Below are 17,917 nucleotides of genomic sequence, written 5' to 3'. Positions count from 1 at the left end.
TCAGCTGCAAACCGATAGCAACCCGATTCCATCGTATCGCCTTTTCATCCCATCTTTACGCACGAATGTCACTTTGAAGATGGCAGCTGACTGTGAGTGGTTGCAGACCTGGTCCTCATCTTTGAAAGAAAAATTTCGAAGCCAAAGAGACCACAAGTTCATTGCACACAGTTGTTGCATTTTTGGTCGTGCTGCGGTCTCAAACGATTGTTTTCCCTTGTGAAACTGTAGCAATTATGCTATAGAAAACCAGTGAATGTGGTGAACAGGCTGTGTACACTCCAACAAACTGGCAACACAACAAAGGAACGGTTTACCCTCATAAACAAAATACTCAAGTTTTTCCACTGGCATGTAGTGCCATTTATTCATCTCCATTGTTTCGTTGTGAGACACCCAGCTTTGAAGATATTAGCTGTAGCGACGTCTGCCTTCTAATGAATAAAATTGAACAAAATTGTTTCATCGTATTTACATCTGTTTTTTAGAAAACCGGACCCGATTACTCCACATAATAAAAAATAAATCCACAAACTATGTGTTTAGTGTATTTGTAATTTCCCTTCTACTGAACTACACCCCCTCCAGCTACAGAAGTGCGCATCATTGTTCACTTCAACAATCATTCCTTTTGCAAAAGTGATATATTTGCTGGGTGTAGTTTGGCAGAGAGAAAATAGGCATTACTTTTATTAACTTCCACAACATTCAAGAGAAGCCAGACATTTCTGCAACAATATCTCCAAAACTGGCAACTCACACCAAAGAAATCTAGATGGATAAATAAATAAGCTATGGCTTTAAGTATTAATAATGTAATGAATCTAAGCAATTACTTTATAGAGGTTCTTGCCAGTGCTTAATAATATATTAAGTTATGCTAAGGTCATCTTAAAACTAAGCTACAGAAAATAACTGCTGACAGGCTAGCAGCATCTTTTACCAAACTGGGAGTTTTTAAACATGAAAATTATCAGCAAGATCTTCACACAATCTAAAATATTTAAATATTTTAAATATCTGCACAAATTATTGCATTTTTCTGCATTGAAAAGTTGATATAAAGAAATTTGTGGCTGCAATTACTATGCAAAAACTCAGAGCTCCTGGAGAGACTGGCTGATTGAACCCCTGATTACACTTGTAAGATTTTAATAAACTAATTTCTTAATAGCTAAAATGTGATTATTCAACGTAGGGCATCTGCACAGATTGGAACTCAAACTGTCAGATTTTAGTAGAGGAGGCAGTTCTTTTTTCTGTATCTTTGAAGACTTGCACTAATCAAAGCCTTAGGGCTGTGACACACTGGCTCCCAGTACTTCAAAGCCATCACCCTTCCAATCTGGCCCTGCTGGCGACCTTTCCTCTGGCCTCCTGAGCTGTCTGTTAAACACCTGTAAGAAATATTACAGAGCTCGTCTCCCTGAGCACGGCACCTGACCTTTTCAGGTGTCAGAGCCCACATCAAACAATCCCACTAAGACCATTCAGCAGGGCTGACTCCCGGGGCGGTCAGGGTCCAGGCGTTGACTGACTGACAACTCCAGTAGCAGCAGATAAAGGGCTGTAAAGGAGGGGAGTGTTTGGAGGAGGTGGTTATTGATCCACACCTGGTCTATCATGAACTGGAGCCCTTAATGTTAGTGTTATTTGTGTATCTGTGTGTGTGTGTGTGTGTAGGCTGTGACCTGACGATGCTGGCGTGAGAGTCACCAGAGAGGCTAAAGCCCCTTTTACAGTCGAGAAGGCTGACAGGTGAGAACTGGGATAGCCCAGGCATCCCTAACACATTGCTACTGTCAGCCTATAGATGGATGACAACCCACTGGGACGGCAGAGACTGAGTGGGGGCCTGGAAAAACACGCTCAAGCTGTTCCTTTTCCTTTTGATGTGTGAGCTGAGCTATGATTCCCTGTTATGACTTCTAGCCCCGAGAAGTCAACTGCTTGCCCGTGGAAGTCAAAATGAACCAAAATGACTCTCTAAAAGCCGGGTTACGGGGTTACTCCTTGGTCAAGGATAAATGAAAGGTTGCTAACCTATTGTCTCCCGTGATACAGGCTGCACAGGTACCAGTCGGCTCCTCGTTTTGCTCATAGTAATGGGCATCGACATGGGCTTCTTCGGCCTTCTTCTTGAGGATCTCACCAAAGCGGTCTTTCCCGATGCACCCGAAGAAGGTAGCCACCTTATGGGGCTTCTGGAGCATCCACTGGGAAGGAGAAAATGAAAACAGTTACACAGAGCTCAGTTTACAAAATATAAGTCTGTTTGAGGGGTCAAGTTCAGCTAAGGCAGATGGCACACAAACTGTAGCTTCACAGCAAACATACTGCTTGTGATATATGAGGGCTGCGAGCTGTCGTAAACAGCCCAAGACCAATTCCACTCCGCACAGAGGCACTATTCTCATCCAAGCACTCCTTCCTCCATGTGTGCTAAAAACAGTCTCATCTCCTTATTTACACAAACCCCATAATTCAAGGCTTCATCCTTCTTATGCAAACACAGACTCTGAGTGTGTGACAGAGTATGCAGCCGCTACCGCAGGACACTCCCCGAACTGCTCGCTGGACAATTTTTGGTCCTGACAGTCTTGATGTACTCAGTGACTTTTACCTGATGAGGGAAAAGGGGGTGGGGGCTGCTCAAATTCTACAGCGCTCAGGTTTAACCTCCAAAGATTTATTGACGTACAGTACGTGCTGCTGTTTGCTCGTTTTATTGCAGACTCCTGTTTTGTTGCTGACGGGGGCCCCTTGTGAATGAGATGTTGCTGCTTTTGGGGATGACCTGTATATGTGTGAAATTAATCATTTCACACGACCAAACAGCGTCTCGGTGGGGGAAGAAAAATGCATTTTCATCAACCGTCTAGAGAAGCTCTCCTCTGTTTTTGGGTTTTTTGCATTCCCCCTATGCCCCACCCTTCTGGTCTCCAGGTAAGTAGTTCAGATGAAAAAAAAAATAAGGAGGAAAAATAAAAATAAAAATATCCAGGAAAAGATTCATTACATCGCACAAAGCTCACCTGTTTTTCCAGACTAAGGTTGACAATTTGCAAGCGCAGCTGATCAGGGCATAGAGTTTTTTGACTATCTATCTCTGTTTTATGAAACAAAGAAAACTTCTTGCCTTGTTTACAGCCAATTTACCTCTTCATGACTAACGTGAGGGGATGGCATAAATCCCATGTTAGCATTCTATTAAAGGCCAGTCAATTTTTAAGCTTTTTAAGAGACAAAAAGAAAGCTGTATTCATAAATACACGTTGATTTTTGAGTTATGTGTTGTATGTCTTTTCTAATAAATTAATGAACTCTCCAATAAACAGACGTTGGGAGAGATGGACATCACCGTTCCACCTAAATGTGTTTTATACCAAAAGGAGAGAGTTGCAGGCACAGCATGCTGTGGAGGTAAATTTTAATTTGTGTCTGCACCTTCAGCCTCAAGATATGAAGGATCATATTTATGTTTTGTTATCTGAGAAGGGGTCTCCTTTGCCAGAGAAACAAAAACGTGAAGAAACAGCAACACCGGCATCCAAATAAAATGTAATTAGCAGTTTAGACATCAGACCCTCCGGTCTCCAGATAACGAGCTGGCTACACATCAACAACAACAGCTGGTTACAAGTTAACATTATGTTAGCTAATGTTGGGCTCTAGTGTCCTTAAAAAAAAATAAAAATCACATCACACTTTTCCTCTGATAAACTATTTGACTACATTCTCACTTTGAGAGATTATTCACCAAGAGTCCAACAATGTTAGAAGCTAAAGCAGGTCTAACATTGGCCGCCCCTCCCTGAGCCTGGTTCTGCTGGAGGTTTCTTCCTGTTAAAAGGGAGTTTTTCCTTCCCACTGTTGCCAAAGTGCTTGTTCATAGGGGGTCATATGATTGAGTATTTCTCTGTATGTATTATTGTAGGGTCTACCTTACAATACAAAGCGCCTTGAGGTGACTGTTGTTGTGATTTGGTGCTGTGTAAATAAAATTGAATTGAATTAAATATTACACAGTTTCACAGCCTCCTCCAGAGTAAATAGCCATGGACACATATTAACAGCTGAGGTAAACAGTGTACTTACAGCCTACGCTCACTACAGATGAACGGCTAGAGTTGCTAGGATTATGCACTTGAATTGGGAGGGCTAGGAAAATAGAATTCAGCTGACTGCAATCTGGGATCTACTGACATCTCATGGTGAGATTTTATAAACTGCAACTTTAAAGTTAGCATTACAAGGAGCGTGGCTACATTTCACCTGTTATGAATCTGATTAAATCAACTTGACCTCTAAGTTGTGTTTGTCACTTTTGGAACTAATATGCACTAACAGCCTATCCCAGAAGTTTGTGCTTCACTTTTGGTGAAAAAAATCAATTATTTTTATTATTTTTAGTTTTTTTTACTTTGCACTAATTAGCAGGTATTTGTTTTTGTGTGCTGTCAATGGATCATTATCTTCTTCTTTCCGCTGATCCTATTGGGGTGACCACATTGGATCATCTGCTTCCATCGCACTCTATCCCTAGCATCGTCTTCTGTCACACCACTAAACCGTTGAGCAACTATCAAAACAATTCACAACAGCTGATTTTGGTTTTTGTGGTTGGTTTTTTCAGAAAAATAAATAATCGCCTTTTATTTTCCACACTAGGCCTTAGGAAATGAACAGTTATAATGTCACACATGCCTGCTGCATCTTGGTCCGTGAGTGCGCCCTACCAACGTGTCATCTTGAGTCATGGTTCTGTCATTCAACCATGCCTCCAACTCCCCACCTGGCCGAAACACACCAACGTGTACATGCGTGCGCACGACTGCGAGCTCTTCTTCCCTAACCTCTTGCTGCAGGCACCTCACACTTATCAAGGTCACTGGCTCGGGTACACGTCAAGTCCAATCTGATTTTCCCCTCGCCGCGATGAGCGCAGAATCCAAGGTTAGGAGCTGCGGGCTGTAAATAATGACAGCGCGGCCCCTCCATTTGCAGAGCTCTCAGGTGGGAATAGAGAGGGCCACTCAGGGGCCTCAGTCCCTCTGATGACAGCACGGTGAATCACAGCAACCACCGACCTCATGAACATAGCCCCCCCCTCATCACACCTCCCTCTGAACTCTCCTACTTTCCCTCTCGCTCTGTCTCTCTCTGACCGTCGGCTGTACTCTCACTGCCAGCTCAGCTTGTCATTTTACAGGGTCATTAACAGACATAAGTACACACTAACGTGAGCACACAGTGCACCTACACGGGCAGAAGGCTGACGTACACAGAAATCCTGTTTAGTTCCACAACATCAAAACTCCCTCCTAAAAAACAAAAAGAAAAGAAAAAATGCCCCTGCTTTTGCCAGAAGCTGCTCTGCTACTCCAATAAACACAAAGCACCAATAGATAAGCAGAAAATGTCTTCATTATGAGCAAGAAAAAAAATATATATCTTGCTAAAAAAAAAAATTCATCCCCTCTTTCACCGTGGTATGCAGGAGCAGGGAGTTATATCAATTCATTTCCATCCCTGGCACCCTGCAGACAATCCCTCTCCATTCCCAGATTATGTGAGATAATACCTCCATTATGACAAAAGCGCTTTCTGCGGGGTCGCCGAGAGGTCAACCAACCCTGTGCTGGGTATTCATGCTTAGTCACATCCCAATTATATCGCAGTGGCAGAGGCAGGAATTGGCAAATGTACATCAAGGCGCTTCATTACTGAGGGCCGCTCCAGTGAAATTAAGCAGCAGATGAGACAGAGTGAGATTTGCCCCCAGGCGGCATGTTAGAGAGCGACTGTGCGAGAGAGAGAGAAAGAGGGAGGAAGATGGGAAGAAAGAGGGAAGCTGAAGTAACAGATTTTTGTGGAGGTGCTGGGAGCTTGTATCTCGCGCAGCAGCTCATGTATATTTACTTAACTGGGAGAACACTGGTCCCCAAAGATTAATAAGTTCCCATGACGCACCCAAGCAACATATCTTTAGGTGCGTTTCGATACAGGAGGGAAACCTAATGCAAACAAGAGAGAAAAACACCCATGAAAAGCAGGCGGTAAGATGATGCACAGGCTCACTCGCTACAGGCAAAGCGGTGATAAGTGTACATTATGTTAAGTGGAGAATACGTCTGGCGTCTCTTTCTATTTGGCTTCCATTTAGCCAAATAATCCCCCCCCCCCCTCGACATACACTCTCCCAAACCTACCCAAAACTGGCCCCCAGGCACCCAGATAGCTATTAATTATGACATCTCATGGTTGCAAGGAGCCCCATTTGGGGATCTGACCTAGGCCCGCTCCTCAACACCCAGCAGCTGCCACTCTTCACTACGGAAGCAGCCGTTTCGCGTGGCGGCTTCCAGGAGGGCAATTACACAGCCCAGATGAGATGAGACGGCTGAATGTTTGGGACTTGAGTGCTCAGGCTGCCATTAGCACTATAAGCTATTACATTCCCCCTTCTTTTACTGCCCCCCTTTTTGTGTTCAACTCCCTCCTCCCATCGTCTCCCTCACTCGCTGCTGTATATTGATGAAGTAGTAATGGGGCCTCTAGTTAGATATTCCTGCTGTAAAAACATTGTCTTGTTTCTAGTCTCCCTCAGGGGTCAATGTATTCTCCTGGAGTTGCTGGGAAGAATTTCTGCTCTATTAATGATGCAATTCCAATGCAATTCAGATCTACTGAAGTCGCAGCACAGTACCCCCCCCCCCCCCCCCCCTTTTTTTTTTTTTTTTTTTTTTTGCAGGGAGTTGATAGACGCCGCTGTGTGTTATCCTGCAGCTTTACAACAAAGTGGTGCCTCCTGCACATCATGGGGAAGCTGAGTGGCTGTCACTTGTTTCAGTTCATCCTTAAAACAAGGACAGAGAAGTCCCCATTCTCCTTGCTTCACCTCACTAGCAGTTCCTCTTGAGAAGAACTTGACCGTGCCTAATGATGGTCACATTAATTATAGGCTTATCAACCTCAGCAAAAATTCAATAGGGCTATTTATAGAGGCCTAAAATAGCTGAGGGCGAGGGTTCTGCTCGCTAGGGTGGCTTATAACAGCCTCCTCTCACTCCAAAGCCCCTATTTTGGAGCTAAAGGCGGAGGCCGATCAGCGTTTCTTTTTACCGTGCAGTTAAAACAACTAGTAAGCATCTGTCCATCAGCGACTGACATGGAAGGTGCTTATATATAAAGTATTGGTGAAGCAGAGGGCCCTTACCACGAGTGCTGACATTGATGAGGTCTGGCAGCTTCCATTAAATCACTCTTTGCTGTAAAGTGCCGGGCATCAAAGCAACCGGCTGAGGATTTTTCACTCAATCAGGTAACACACAAGGCGCCCCCACCCTCCTGCCTGTTCTCTCAGGGGCTGGAGCCTTCTGGTCAATAACTCCAATCAGTTCAATTTCATGCACAGTTAGCCATGTTGGGGTGCTAGGGCACTGCTCGCACTGGGGTTGCATATGTTGTTGTTGTTGCTGTTGTTGTTTTTCTTTAATTTTTTCTCTTCCCTGAGAGGGTTGATAAGTGGGGTGGGGACCTGTACTGTGTAAAAAGTGGAGACTAGCCAGGGCTAGCATGGCTGTTTTAACTCCCTCAGCACAGCAGGCTTCTTGCCAAGCTATTAAAAATCTCTGTGCTCTGCTTTAGTGACACAGCTAAAAGAATAGAGGGAATGCGGGCGGGAGAGCTGTAAATGATCAACACGATAATGAGCTGATTATCAGTCAAAGGCATGGATAAGCCTTCTCTCCAGTAATTTCCTTTTAGATCAGTCAACCACACTCTCCTGTCTGCAATCAACACTCAAAGGGAAAGCATAGCATGCAGCCTGACGGGAAACCGGCCCAATATCGGCTTCAAATATCCAGATCATAGTTGTCTTCTGTTCAGTGCCTCGCTCGTCCCTTGCTGACACACCAGCATGGTGGTGAGGCTCGCCACTGAAGTCTGCTTTTGTAATGGATGTTTCACAGTTGTCATGCGGCTTTAGGATCTGGCTGCAGGACAACACAGATGACTGATGCTCCACTGATGCTCAAATGTAGTGTGCAATCTGTAAGTATTTGGACGTTGATACATCTCCTATTGTTCCGACACCACATATTTAACAACAACAGAGATTAAAAGAGCCGAGCCTCAGCTTAATAAATCCCATTAAACAGGGACTTTAACTACTTGGAAAACAGTTTCCTCCTGGGAATCAGAAGTGAGTAATGACTATACTAATGGGTGTGACTAAGAACAAAGCAATCAAAACTTTGTGAACAAGCTTGTGCTTTTCCAATCAAACGGAAAGTGGGAATTAAAACACAAAGCAAAAGTAATGACATGACTCCATAGGAGCACTGTAGTCTCCGTTCGCTATTTTTTAAACTGCTGAACAGGATGAGGATTGTTAGATGCTTCCTCATTAGACACTTTGCATTATAATAGAGTGCAAATGCAAATCAATTTGCATCAGCTACTGTTATGCAAATACACTTGAGGCCAAAACAAGATTACATAATTAACCAAGAACCACTCATTTCAATGCTGATTCCCACCTAAGACGATGAATGTGTGTTATTTTAATCACAAGCAACAGAAGGGCTGTGGACAGATTATATACCTTTGCCCCTGCACTATACTTTTATTATTCTGCATATGTACTCAACACACATAAGAGAAGGTAAGAGAAACATGATTTTGTCTATAAAGTGTCTATAAAGTTTCAAACATGCACTGTAGCCTTGAACTTTTCTAGGTATTGCCTGACAGAGATGCACACCAGAGCACAAATTTCCATAAGCAATCTTTAACCTTCCAGTTTCTCAATGTAAACTCCACATGGGTAACATTTTTATCCAATTCAAGACTGGCAACAGTGGGAAAGAAAAACTCCCTCTAAGCAGGAAGAAACTCCAGGGTGGAACAGCCATCTGCAGTGACCAGTTGGAGGTTAGCGGAGTCAGACAGGACAAAAACATGCAGTGGAAGAAAGCCAGGGATTAATAATAACTAATGAATAAACGCAAAGTGGTGAATAAGTGAAGAAAAAACACTCAGCGCATCACAGGAAGCCTCCAGCAGCCACGGCCTAATGCAGTGTAACTAAGGAAGGGTTCAGGATCCCTTGATCCGACCCTAACTACAAGCTTTATCAAAAAGGAAAAATTTAAGCCTAATACTTCGGTTTTAAGCCTAAACCAGAGTGGTGAGAACATGTCTCCCGCTGTGTGCTACAAGTCAGAAAGAACAATTGCAGATGTGACATTCCCCCGACACACTCTGTATGTGAAGAAAAGGCTTAATAGAAGCACCAAAGCCATGTGCCACCATGTCATGGTATATTAAAATTTAGAATTACCACCTGACTCCTATATACTCCGAATATTATTAGTGAAGACTTTAAAAGACGGTGTTTGGCCAATAAAGCTGGCTCTGGCAGAACACAAAGCTGTAGCCATTTTAGTAGACATCACTTAAAATATGAAAGTTAATGCAAAGAAGCTAAAAATGTACACAATGTACATTTTCAACCTGGCACCCATCAAAATCTAATTACAAAGTGAGATAAGGACACAATGGCTACAAAGTGTGGCCATTATGTCCAATTTGGTTGCCGAGGTATGATTTTGAATAATAGCCAGACGTTATTCAATGCAGTACACTTTAGGATCAAACAAAAAATGGGCAAGTTGTGGACAAAAACATGCTTTGTCAGATTGTGACGACTGTAACCTTTCGACCACCAAGTTCGTCCTTACGTCTCACTGAATGTTTGTCTAAATTTGTTCCACATGTTTTCTGTTTTTCTTGTATCGTTGGTGTTACCTTATGAATTCATGTTTTTATACTTGAATTAAAACAGAGAAATGGAACGCTCCAAGTGACGGGGAAATAAACAGTCTGGCTTTTCTAGGCAGTAGCAAAACCACCCCTGGGGAATGAGTCCAGACAACAACAAAAAAACTCCCAAACAAACAGTGGTGGCTCACGTGTCCATGTACACATACGTGTGTCACAAAAGGGGTGGGGGGTGAGGGCGGGGGGGCAGCTTCCAGGAACAGCCCCCCGAAGATAAACATCAAACCCGACGACGCGCCGACACACTCCATAGGTTCTGATGTTAAACGCGACAAGAATGTCCCCAACAGTATCTCTGCACCCTCTTCAGAGAGCTATCAAAGGGCAAGTTCAGTGAGCACACAACAACCCCCCCCCCCCCCCCCCCCCCTGCACTACACACACACACACACACCTAACACATCTCACTGCAGCATCTTTGTGCTGCATAGGAATCAGGGATGTGTCGCTGTCTCCAGGCGCCAAGTTTATCTAAAAAGGAAACACCTGATTTTTTTTTTCCTAGCTCCTCTCATTCCTCGCCTCCCTTGTTAAACACACAACCTTGATTTTGTTTTCTGTTGCCCGGAAGGAGTGAATTATTTACAGGATAAACAAGGTGATGTTGTTTCAGTCAGTCAGAGCCAAACTCCCCTATCGCAGCAACATAGAGGCAGACGGGTTTACCTGGCAGGCATGAGGGGCTGAGCTTGGATACAGAAGCCAGGCAGCAGCTACACAATGGCTGCATGGTGATACTTATCTGAGGAGTGGTGGGGAAGGGGAAAGCAAGGAGAAAAAATACCTCCACACCACATTCATGGGTTGGGAGTCCCAGACTGGCGGGTTGTCCTTTTTATCTGCAGAGACAATGGGGGCTATAAAAGAACATGAGCTGATTTACCGAGCCTGAGTGTGCATGAGGTGAGGATGGGGGTATTATTAAGAGATCATAAAGTGGCATTTGTGTTTGCAGGGGTTTGTTGCCATACAAGGTTCAGGCGGGGAGATGATGAGGGACCTTTGCAGCTAAAGCCGCTAATCCTATCTGTGGTCTGTGGGCTCCAGCTGGTGGGAGTGCAGCTGTGCTCGGCCCCTGCACAGGTGAATCGGTTCTGGGTCCCGCTTCTGTAACTTCCATGTACGAAGTATGGCGGATTTGCACGGGGCTTTGATCTCGCTGAGGCGGCGGCAGTGGCGGTGGCGGCACTCCCCTTACCCCCCCAGATGCAGTGACAGTGCGGGTGATCCGTGTTACCCAAAAGACTTCTTTTCTTTTTAAACCTATGCCAAATGACAGCGCCGGTTTGAGGCTTAGAGCAGGTCAGGCCTGAATAAATTCAATGTGGCAGTGCAGAAAATTCACTTCTAAACAGTGCTGCAGGGAGAAAGTGAGTTTTAATGAGTGTTGTGACTGCATTCTGTGATACAATTTATCATCTGCATGAACATGAAGCGATGAGCGAAATCATTTAGGAACGACGGTTGTTCTCCGACACTATAAATCAGTGTTTCCCAAAAGATCCAACGTTCGATTACCAGGAGCAGTAATTCAGGCATGCGTGAAGTCAAACCCTGAACACGGGCGGATTACAGTTTCTGCTAATGGCGGTCGTGCTACATTATCTCAGCTACAGACTTGTGTTGCCAAGGAAATTCAGGCCTTGAAACAGCTGACGGAACAGCTGTGCTTCCAGCTTGACCTCTGACCCAGTCTGAAAGTGATTCAAATTTAACACTGATTTACTTACCAAGGACACAATGGGAGGATATGATTGGGCCCTCGGTGCGGATTTAAAAACAAAATTCCTAATGTCTTTACGTGCTGCAGAGAGATCGCACTTATCATATTACTCATGCCTTTGTGTCCTTTCCTGCAGGCGCAGAGGTTTCTCTTCATGTTACCAGCTGGAAATATCAGTGATGAGCTTCTCCGCTTACTAAGCTCATTGGTGTGGAGGCAGTTTGTGTGCAGATTCTGTGGCCGGCTGGCTGCACAGGTAAGCAGAAAATAGCTTTTAGCTCCGGCCTGACCTTGACAAGGATGCCATTCAATCAGCGAGCTCACTGCAGTAAAGGCCCTATCATTGCACTAATAGACTGAATCTTCCTCTCTGCCCAGATCATGGACAATGCATGAATGACTTCCTCCTCCTTGACAAGTTAAAGGGGTAATTTATTCAATAAATTAAACAGAGAAAATAAGCCATGATGAAAGAAATACTGGTGTGGCTGTTGGGCGGGTATAGATTGAACTCGTGTAACAGTCTGCACACCTAATTTAATTTTCAGTTTATAGACATAACACAAGTGGATGACGGCAATTGACAAAACAGTTAAAATGCAAGACTGAACAGACTGTGCTCGCGTTCTCATTGCCAAGAACGAACATCAGCGGCAGAGAGTGTTTGGTGCGCTCCTTATCTACGCCCAATCATCCAGCTGGAAGCAGGCAGAGTCAAAGTAATAAGGATGAGATTTAAAAACTGTTGCCCGCTTTGAACTTCGAGGTTGTGCGCTCAAATTCCACCTTATCATCTGGCGGCTTAAAAAAATAAGTTGTGTTATTTTTCTGACTGCTTACAGAGAGAGGGAGAGGACGAGAACATACTGGAACGGTCATAACTACTGGCTGCTGCAGTGCATCGTGACAAACAACGGAGAAAAACTTGGGATTTATTGCTCTGATAACCTTCCAGATTCCTTCAGCTGGTGCTGTATGCCAGACAACTCCAACAGAGTTATGCATCATTAATCCCCATGAACACTGCCAGTGATAAATAATGCTCTGTGTCCCTATGAAAAATAAGGCAGTTATTACCAAACCATAAAGAATGGTATTTGTATCATCACTTCGAGCAGATAATAATGTGAAGATACGATGTTTCAAGGATTCAAAAGCACACTGACAGTGACGGTAAGCAGTATATTTCTGCTCTCGTCAACCTGCTGTTAGAGAAAGAACTCTCAATAAATAACAGCACTTGCACCGAGCAAATCAGAGATCTTTATATCCATGCCATAGTGCTTGCAATACTGAGTACACACTCAAGCTATCAACTGCCATTCAGCCAATGATAAATCAAGGTAAATAATGACTTAGCTTCGTCTCTGGAAGATGCATAGCGCCAAATAGCAGGTAATCACTTGGAGCACAATACAAAGTGCGTCTAGAAACCTGTTGCACGACGTTTTTCCCACAAAGCGTGGCTCATTTCACTCGTCTGATAATTTCTCAAGGCTCAGACTTGAACCCGGTCCAATAAACATAGTAATACTATATCCCCTACAGGTGTAAAATTCTTGGTGGTTAAGCGTTGCAAAAAGAAACTAGAAGGAACTCTGTTTGATACAGAGATGTTTCCAGCGCCAGATGCTGTGGGGCCCTCTCTTGTGAGAAGCCGGGCGAAGATCACTTACTTTCCTATTGAGAGCCGGAGCATAAATTCAAACCCGGCTATAAATCAAATATAAATTTTCAGCTCCCCTCACTTTCTCGGGAACGGCTGCAATAACAATGTCATTCGACTCTGCCTGGTTGCCATTAATGCTCTGGATTCCATCCATGCTAATGATTGGGCCCTGTATCCTGTGCGTTTTACAAAGCCCGCAGAAAAAGAAGGGAAATATTACTGACCTATTTAATGCTTTGCAGGTTAAGAGAAGAAACCAAGGTCTGTGGTAGACACTCTTTACATATACACTATTTCCACACGGTCTCAAAATGGATTTTCCTTGCCAGATATAACACCCTGCGCGCCAATGATTTTAATATACCGAAACTCTGCGACTACGACTTTAACATTTTTAGACAGCAAAGTTTCTGAGCCAGAAAGGAGGACAATGCACTCCCTGCTAAATCTAACTTGAGTGAAAAATGTGATTTCTATTTAGATATTGTTCTGTGTGCCAACAAGCCTTTCCTTCTGCCAAAAAACAGAACTCGATCTCATTCAGGCTATTTTCTCCTTGAAATCACAGTCGCGTAATGTTCTTTTAAAAAAAAACGAAAATAAAAACACGAAGCGTGGGCCAAGACTGATTCACCTAACTCCCATCCCACACACATATTTACTGGAATGGCCACATATCACAGTCTGAGCAGTTTTCATAACCCAAATATATACAGACTAGTATCAAAATCCAATTCATATATTTGTTTCACACAGTGTAAACAGACTTTTTAATTCCAGTGAAACCATAACCCCAAAGTGGAGCGCGGCTAGCAGATTCTGGTTACAGAGCGTGTTTGGAGAGAGAGGTTTTCTGGGTGAAGCACACTTTATTTTTTAAGCAAAAAGCAAACCAATTTCAGTGCAACACCTGCACCCTTCTGCCCTGTTGGCTTTGGCGAAGCAGATTCAATGAGTTTTCAGCCAACAGTACAGGGCTGTGTGCCTGTAAGAATCTGCACTGACAGAAGGCTTTTAGAGAAGAACCAAGGTCACCACTACAATAACACAGCACTGAGGATGTACTCAGAGCCAGGGGGAAGTGCTGTGTCTCTCACACCCTTGAAATAAAAACCAGTGAGTGCGGAATGATACTAAGTTCAATAAACTTCACTTTGCTTTGTAACCTCTGCAGAAAGACTAAACAAGCAGAAGAGAACAGCTGTTCTTATAGTGTTAAACACTTAAATAGAAATCAACTTAGATTTTAAAAAAAGAAAATCATTACACCATTATTTATATTTCAGGGCTAATGGATGTGACCTCTAATATAAGCAGCATTAATGCTGCGTTAATATCGTGTTAGTTTATAATGTTGTAGGCCGATCTATGACAGGGGTAATGCTATCACGCAGCTGCTTTCAGAATACAAGAAAACACAATTCAAGGACAGAAAAACAAGTTTAACTCAAGATTTATGAGAATCATACAATATAAAAGAGCTGTACATTGTAATTCAGTTCAAAGCAATACAGAAAAAATAATAACTCAGAGCAGCCAAATATTTAATAAATGTAACAGGAGGTGTTTTTTTTTTCAGTGAAACTATGTTTCTGGTCCAGTTTCTTTTAGTTTAGTTTTAGCTTCGTCGTCTTGTCTCTCTATATGCTGCACTGGATATAGTGGAGATGACAATAAAGTTTACTTTGACTTTGACTAGATTATAAAAATATATCAAATCAAATTGGAAATGGACAACATTCACCTTCTAATTAAAAGTTATGCCTTACTGCTACGATCAGCAACTTAGTTGGAGAGTATTTGCAAACCAGTTGCCATCTTCCATGCAAACTACAGGTGACCATGGCAACCTGCTAGCCACCAACTGCAAGGTGGTTTACAGTGCAGCTCAATATATGTGACCAATACTGAGTGCTATCAACCAAGTCAGTGAATGAAAATCTTTCCATTACAACCCCTGGTTGACAGGAGATTGCTAACCGATCTCTAGGCCTATGTAACCGGGGCTTTGGCAACCAATTTCACCTAGCAACAACCACCAACTTTCAGCATTATTTCCCTAGTAACAGGTGGTCGACAGGTGGTTGTCAAACGGTCTCTAGGCCTGTGCGACTGGAGTCTTATTTAGCACAGGATCAGAAACATATCGACCTCACACAGTTTCAAAAAGACAAATAAACTGCAAAACAGTAGCGCCGTCTGCTTTTGAAAAAAATACTAAAACATGAGTTAATAGTGTATTTGTGGGGGACTATTTTCAGCTGTTAATTAACACACATTTGTTGCTCTATTAAGTATTTACTATAGCCAGATGGTGTGTATGAGATTGACTCAAAATAAGCAACAGTGACTTACAGTTTGCTCATCGTCCCCCTAGCAATGAGTTTGTAGGACAAGAGTCGAGGTACGGTACCATCAAGGAGGAAGACGCTGCAACAGGCTCCACAGACACAGACGATATCTGCTTTGGTCTTTACGTTGGATTTACGATAATAAGAAAAATAGAAAATCGCCACACATGGTTTCATAACTCAAGACAGGCATCCTCTCATGAGCTGCTGAAAATAAATCTCAGCTCATACTGCATATGCTGTGCTTCCCATTTCTCTTCTGATTCCGATCCAGATTCAGATCTCTATTAATAACATAAAGGTATTCTTACAACGTACATTAAGAAAATCACATTTAAATATGATGATATTCGGAGGATTAGAGGATTGCGTAGCCGTGGCAAAGTGCCGCATGATCTGACTGCTATCTAATCTTTAATTGTTTTTCAGAGTGCTGTTAATTCACCTCTTAAGTGTGGTTTGAGCGTGTAGCTTGTGCTAATACGCTTTAATATTTCTAATATTCTATCTGCCTGTATTTAAAAACACGCAGTGCCAAGAACGGTTAAAAACCAAATCACAAAGCACTCTTGTGTTGGACTGTATTACATGTAAAAGTGGTTTCTATTTTTCGGTTAAGTCATTTTTAATCATTGTTAATGGTGGGAAAGCCCCAGTAGGCTTCTTTAAAAGGTTGTCAGTGAAATCACTAACAGCTGCCAGCTACAGGAATTCAGAAATGCCAAACCAGCACTTTGTGATTGGCATAAGGAAGTTACACCCACTTTGTAATAATATGTTTCTATCTGGTGAGGTGCCAAATGGGTTGCTGCCAATGTAGACATGAAAGACTGATCAGATCATTTTGCACAAAAACATCAGGCTGAAGAGACTGTAATTATTTGTCTGAGGTTGAGGTCAGGTCGCTGTAAAGCTCCTAATTACAAATGAGATGTAACTTATAGAACAAATCTAATGATGTCAACTCCACTCAAAAGTCATTCTAATGGATGTGGTTTAATTATACCTTTGCATCACCTTTTTTTCCCTCTTTCAAGCATACTTCTATACCTGGTATACCTTCATACTTATCACTATTAAAGAATCATTTAAAAAGAGAATCAGTGGTTATAATTCTATGTTATCTAAAATGGCTAATAACTGATTTGGGTGTAGTTTTTGGCAGTTGACACTCCACTGCTGAGTCGATGGTGAGCCCAGTGTAGCAAATGAACAAACGAAAAGAGCTTTCAGCACAGTGCCTGTAGTTGTACCTCTTCCTTGACTCCACCACACCTGCTCTGGCCCGTCTATAATAGCCTGCTCTGTCTGCTCTGCAGGTGTACTCTAGACCCATTTACCACAAACACATGCTACTAGCTGCTATGCTCCTCCAGCAACCCCATTTCTCCTTCTGTCACCTCACCTCATGTAACACTGTCAATCCACTCCCACTCAGCCCTGGCCTTGATGATACATTTACTTTCCGTTAATCAATTTCTGAAACTCTGCAATTACCCCACGTCACGGGGAGTCAGAGGAAATCTATAAGTCAGAGGTGGGGAAAATGCTCGATAGTCAGACCTGTCGCTTCCTGTGCACCTGCTTCAAAACACAGCAATGAAAAGATGAGTCGAGAACATCTAAGCCACGAGTTTAAAAAAAGGGAAAGGTGGTCAAATTAAAACGGTACGTACTGTATTAGAAATATAAGGAGTAAACGCAATCTATTGTGAAATAGACAGAATAGACTGTAGCACTGTGATATCACAGCCTATTAAACTTTGAAATTGATTTGTTACATTAGGTGTGATAAGCTTCTGATCCATGAACAATGTCAAGAGCACATCAATCACATCTTTTGAGCATCGCATCCTCAGAACATACTCAAAAAAAAAAAAAAGGAAATGTATGACCGGGAGACACTCTGTAAAATTTAAAGCTAAATCAAGGGCTGCTTTCTTTTGAAGGAATGACTCCAAATCTAGCAGCTTTACCGCTACCTGACATTCCCGATGGTCCTCTGAGACATTAACTGTTATGTTATATTCTATCCCGTAGCTACGTTAACAACACCTTTCAAGAGCAGAGATTTAATTTCTTTGCATGTTTACCTTCGCTTCATCCCCACCTGCCCCTCCCCTGCAACATTTCTCTTCTCTTCTCCTTCCCAGGAGACAAAGCAGGCAGACAGCTCTAATAAACAGTGGCACGAAGCCTTACAGTGCAGGCGTACGCCGAGGCAACCAATGTGATCAATTATCGAGTGGCCGATTCTCTTTAATTAGAGGGTTTAAGTATTGAGTTAGCCTGGGTGGGAAGCTGAGAAGCAGCATGTAAACCAAC

The 17,917-nt window shown here is 42.9% G+C and overlaps 1 protein-coding gene across 3 annotated transcripts in view; it reads right to left on the bottom strand.

Annotated features, from left to right (window-relative positions):
* Positions 1–17,917, bottom strand: part of adkb (adenosine kinase b) — a 126,632-nt gene that overhangs the window by 74,741 nt on the left and 33,974 nt on the right. For all 3 annotated transcript variants that reach the window (XM_087844699.1, XM_006791141.3, XM_006791142.3), the window contains one exon: positions 2,044–2,216. In XM_087844699.1, the coding sequence (XP_087700825.1) occupies positions 2,044–2,216 (173 nt within the window). The remainder of the gene's footprint in view (positions 1–2,043; positions 2,217–17,917) is intronic.

The sequence above is a fragment of the Neolamprologus brichardi genome, chromosome 8 (genome assembly GCF_056152115.1).
Source record: "Neolamprologus brichardi isolate AB-2024 chromosome 8, ASM5615211v1, whole genome shotgun sequence".
In the NCBI taxonomy this organism is placed as follows: domain Eukaryota; kingdom Metazoa; phylum Chordata; class Actinopteri; order Cichliformes; family Cichlidae; genus Neolamprologus; species Neolamprologus brichardi.
Note: the sequence above shows the minus strand (reverse complement) of the source record. Positions and strands in the feature narration are given on the sequence as shown.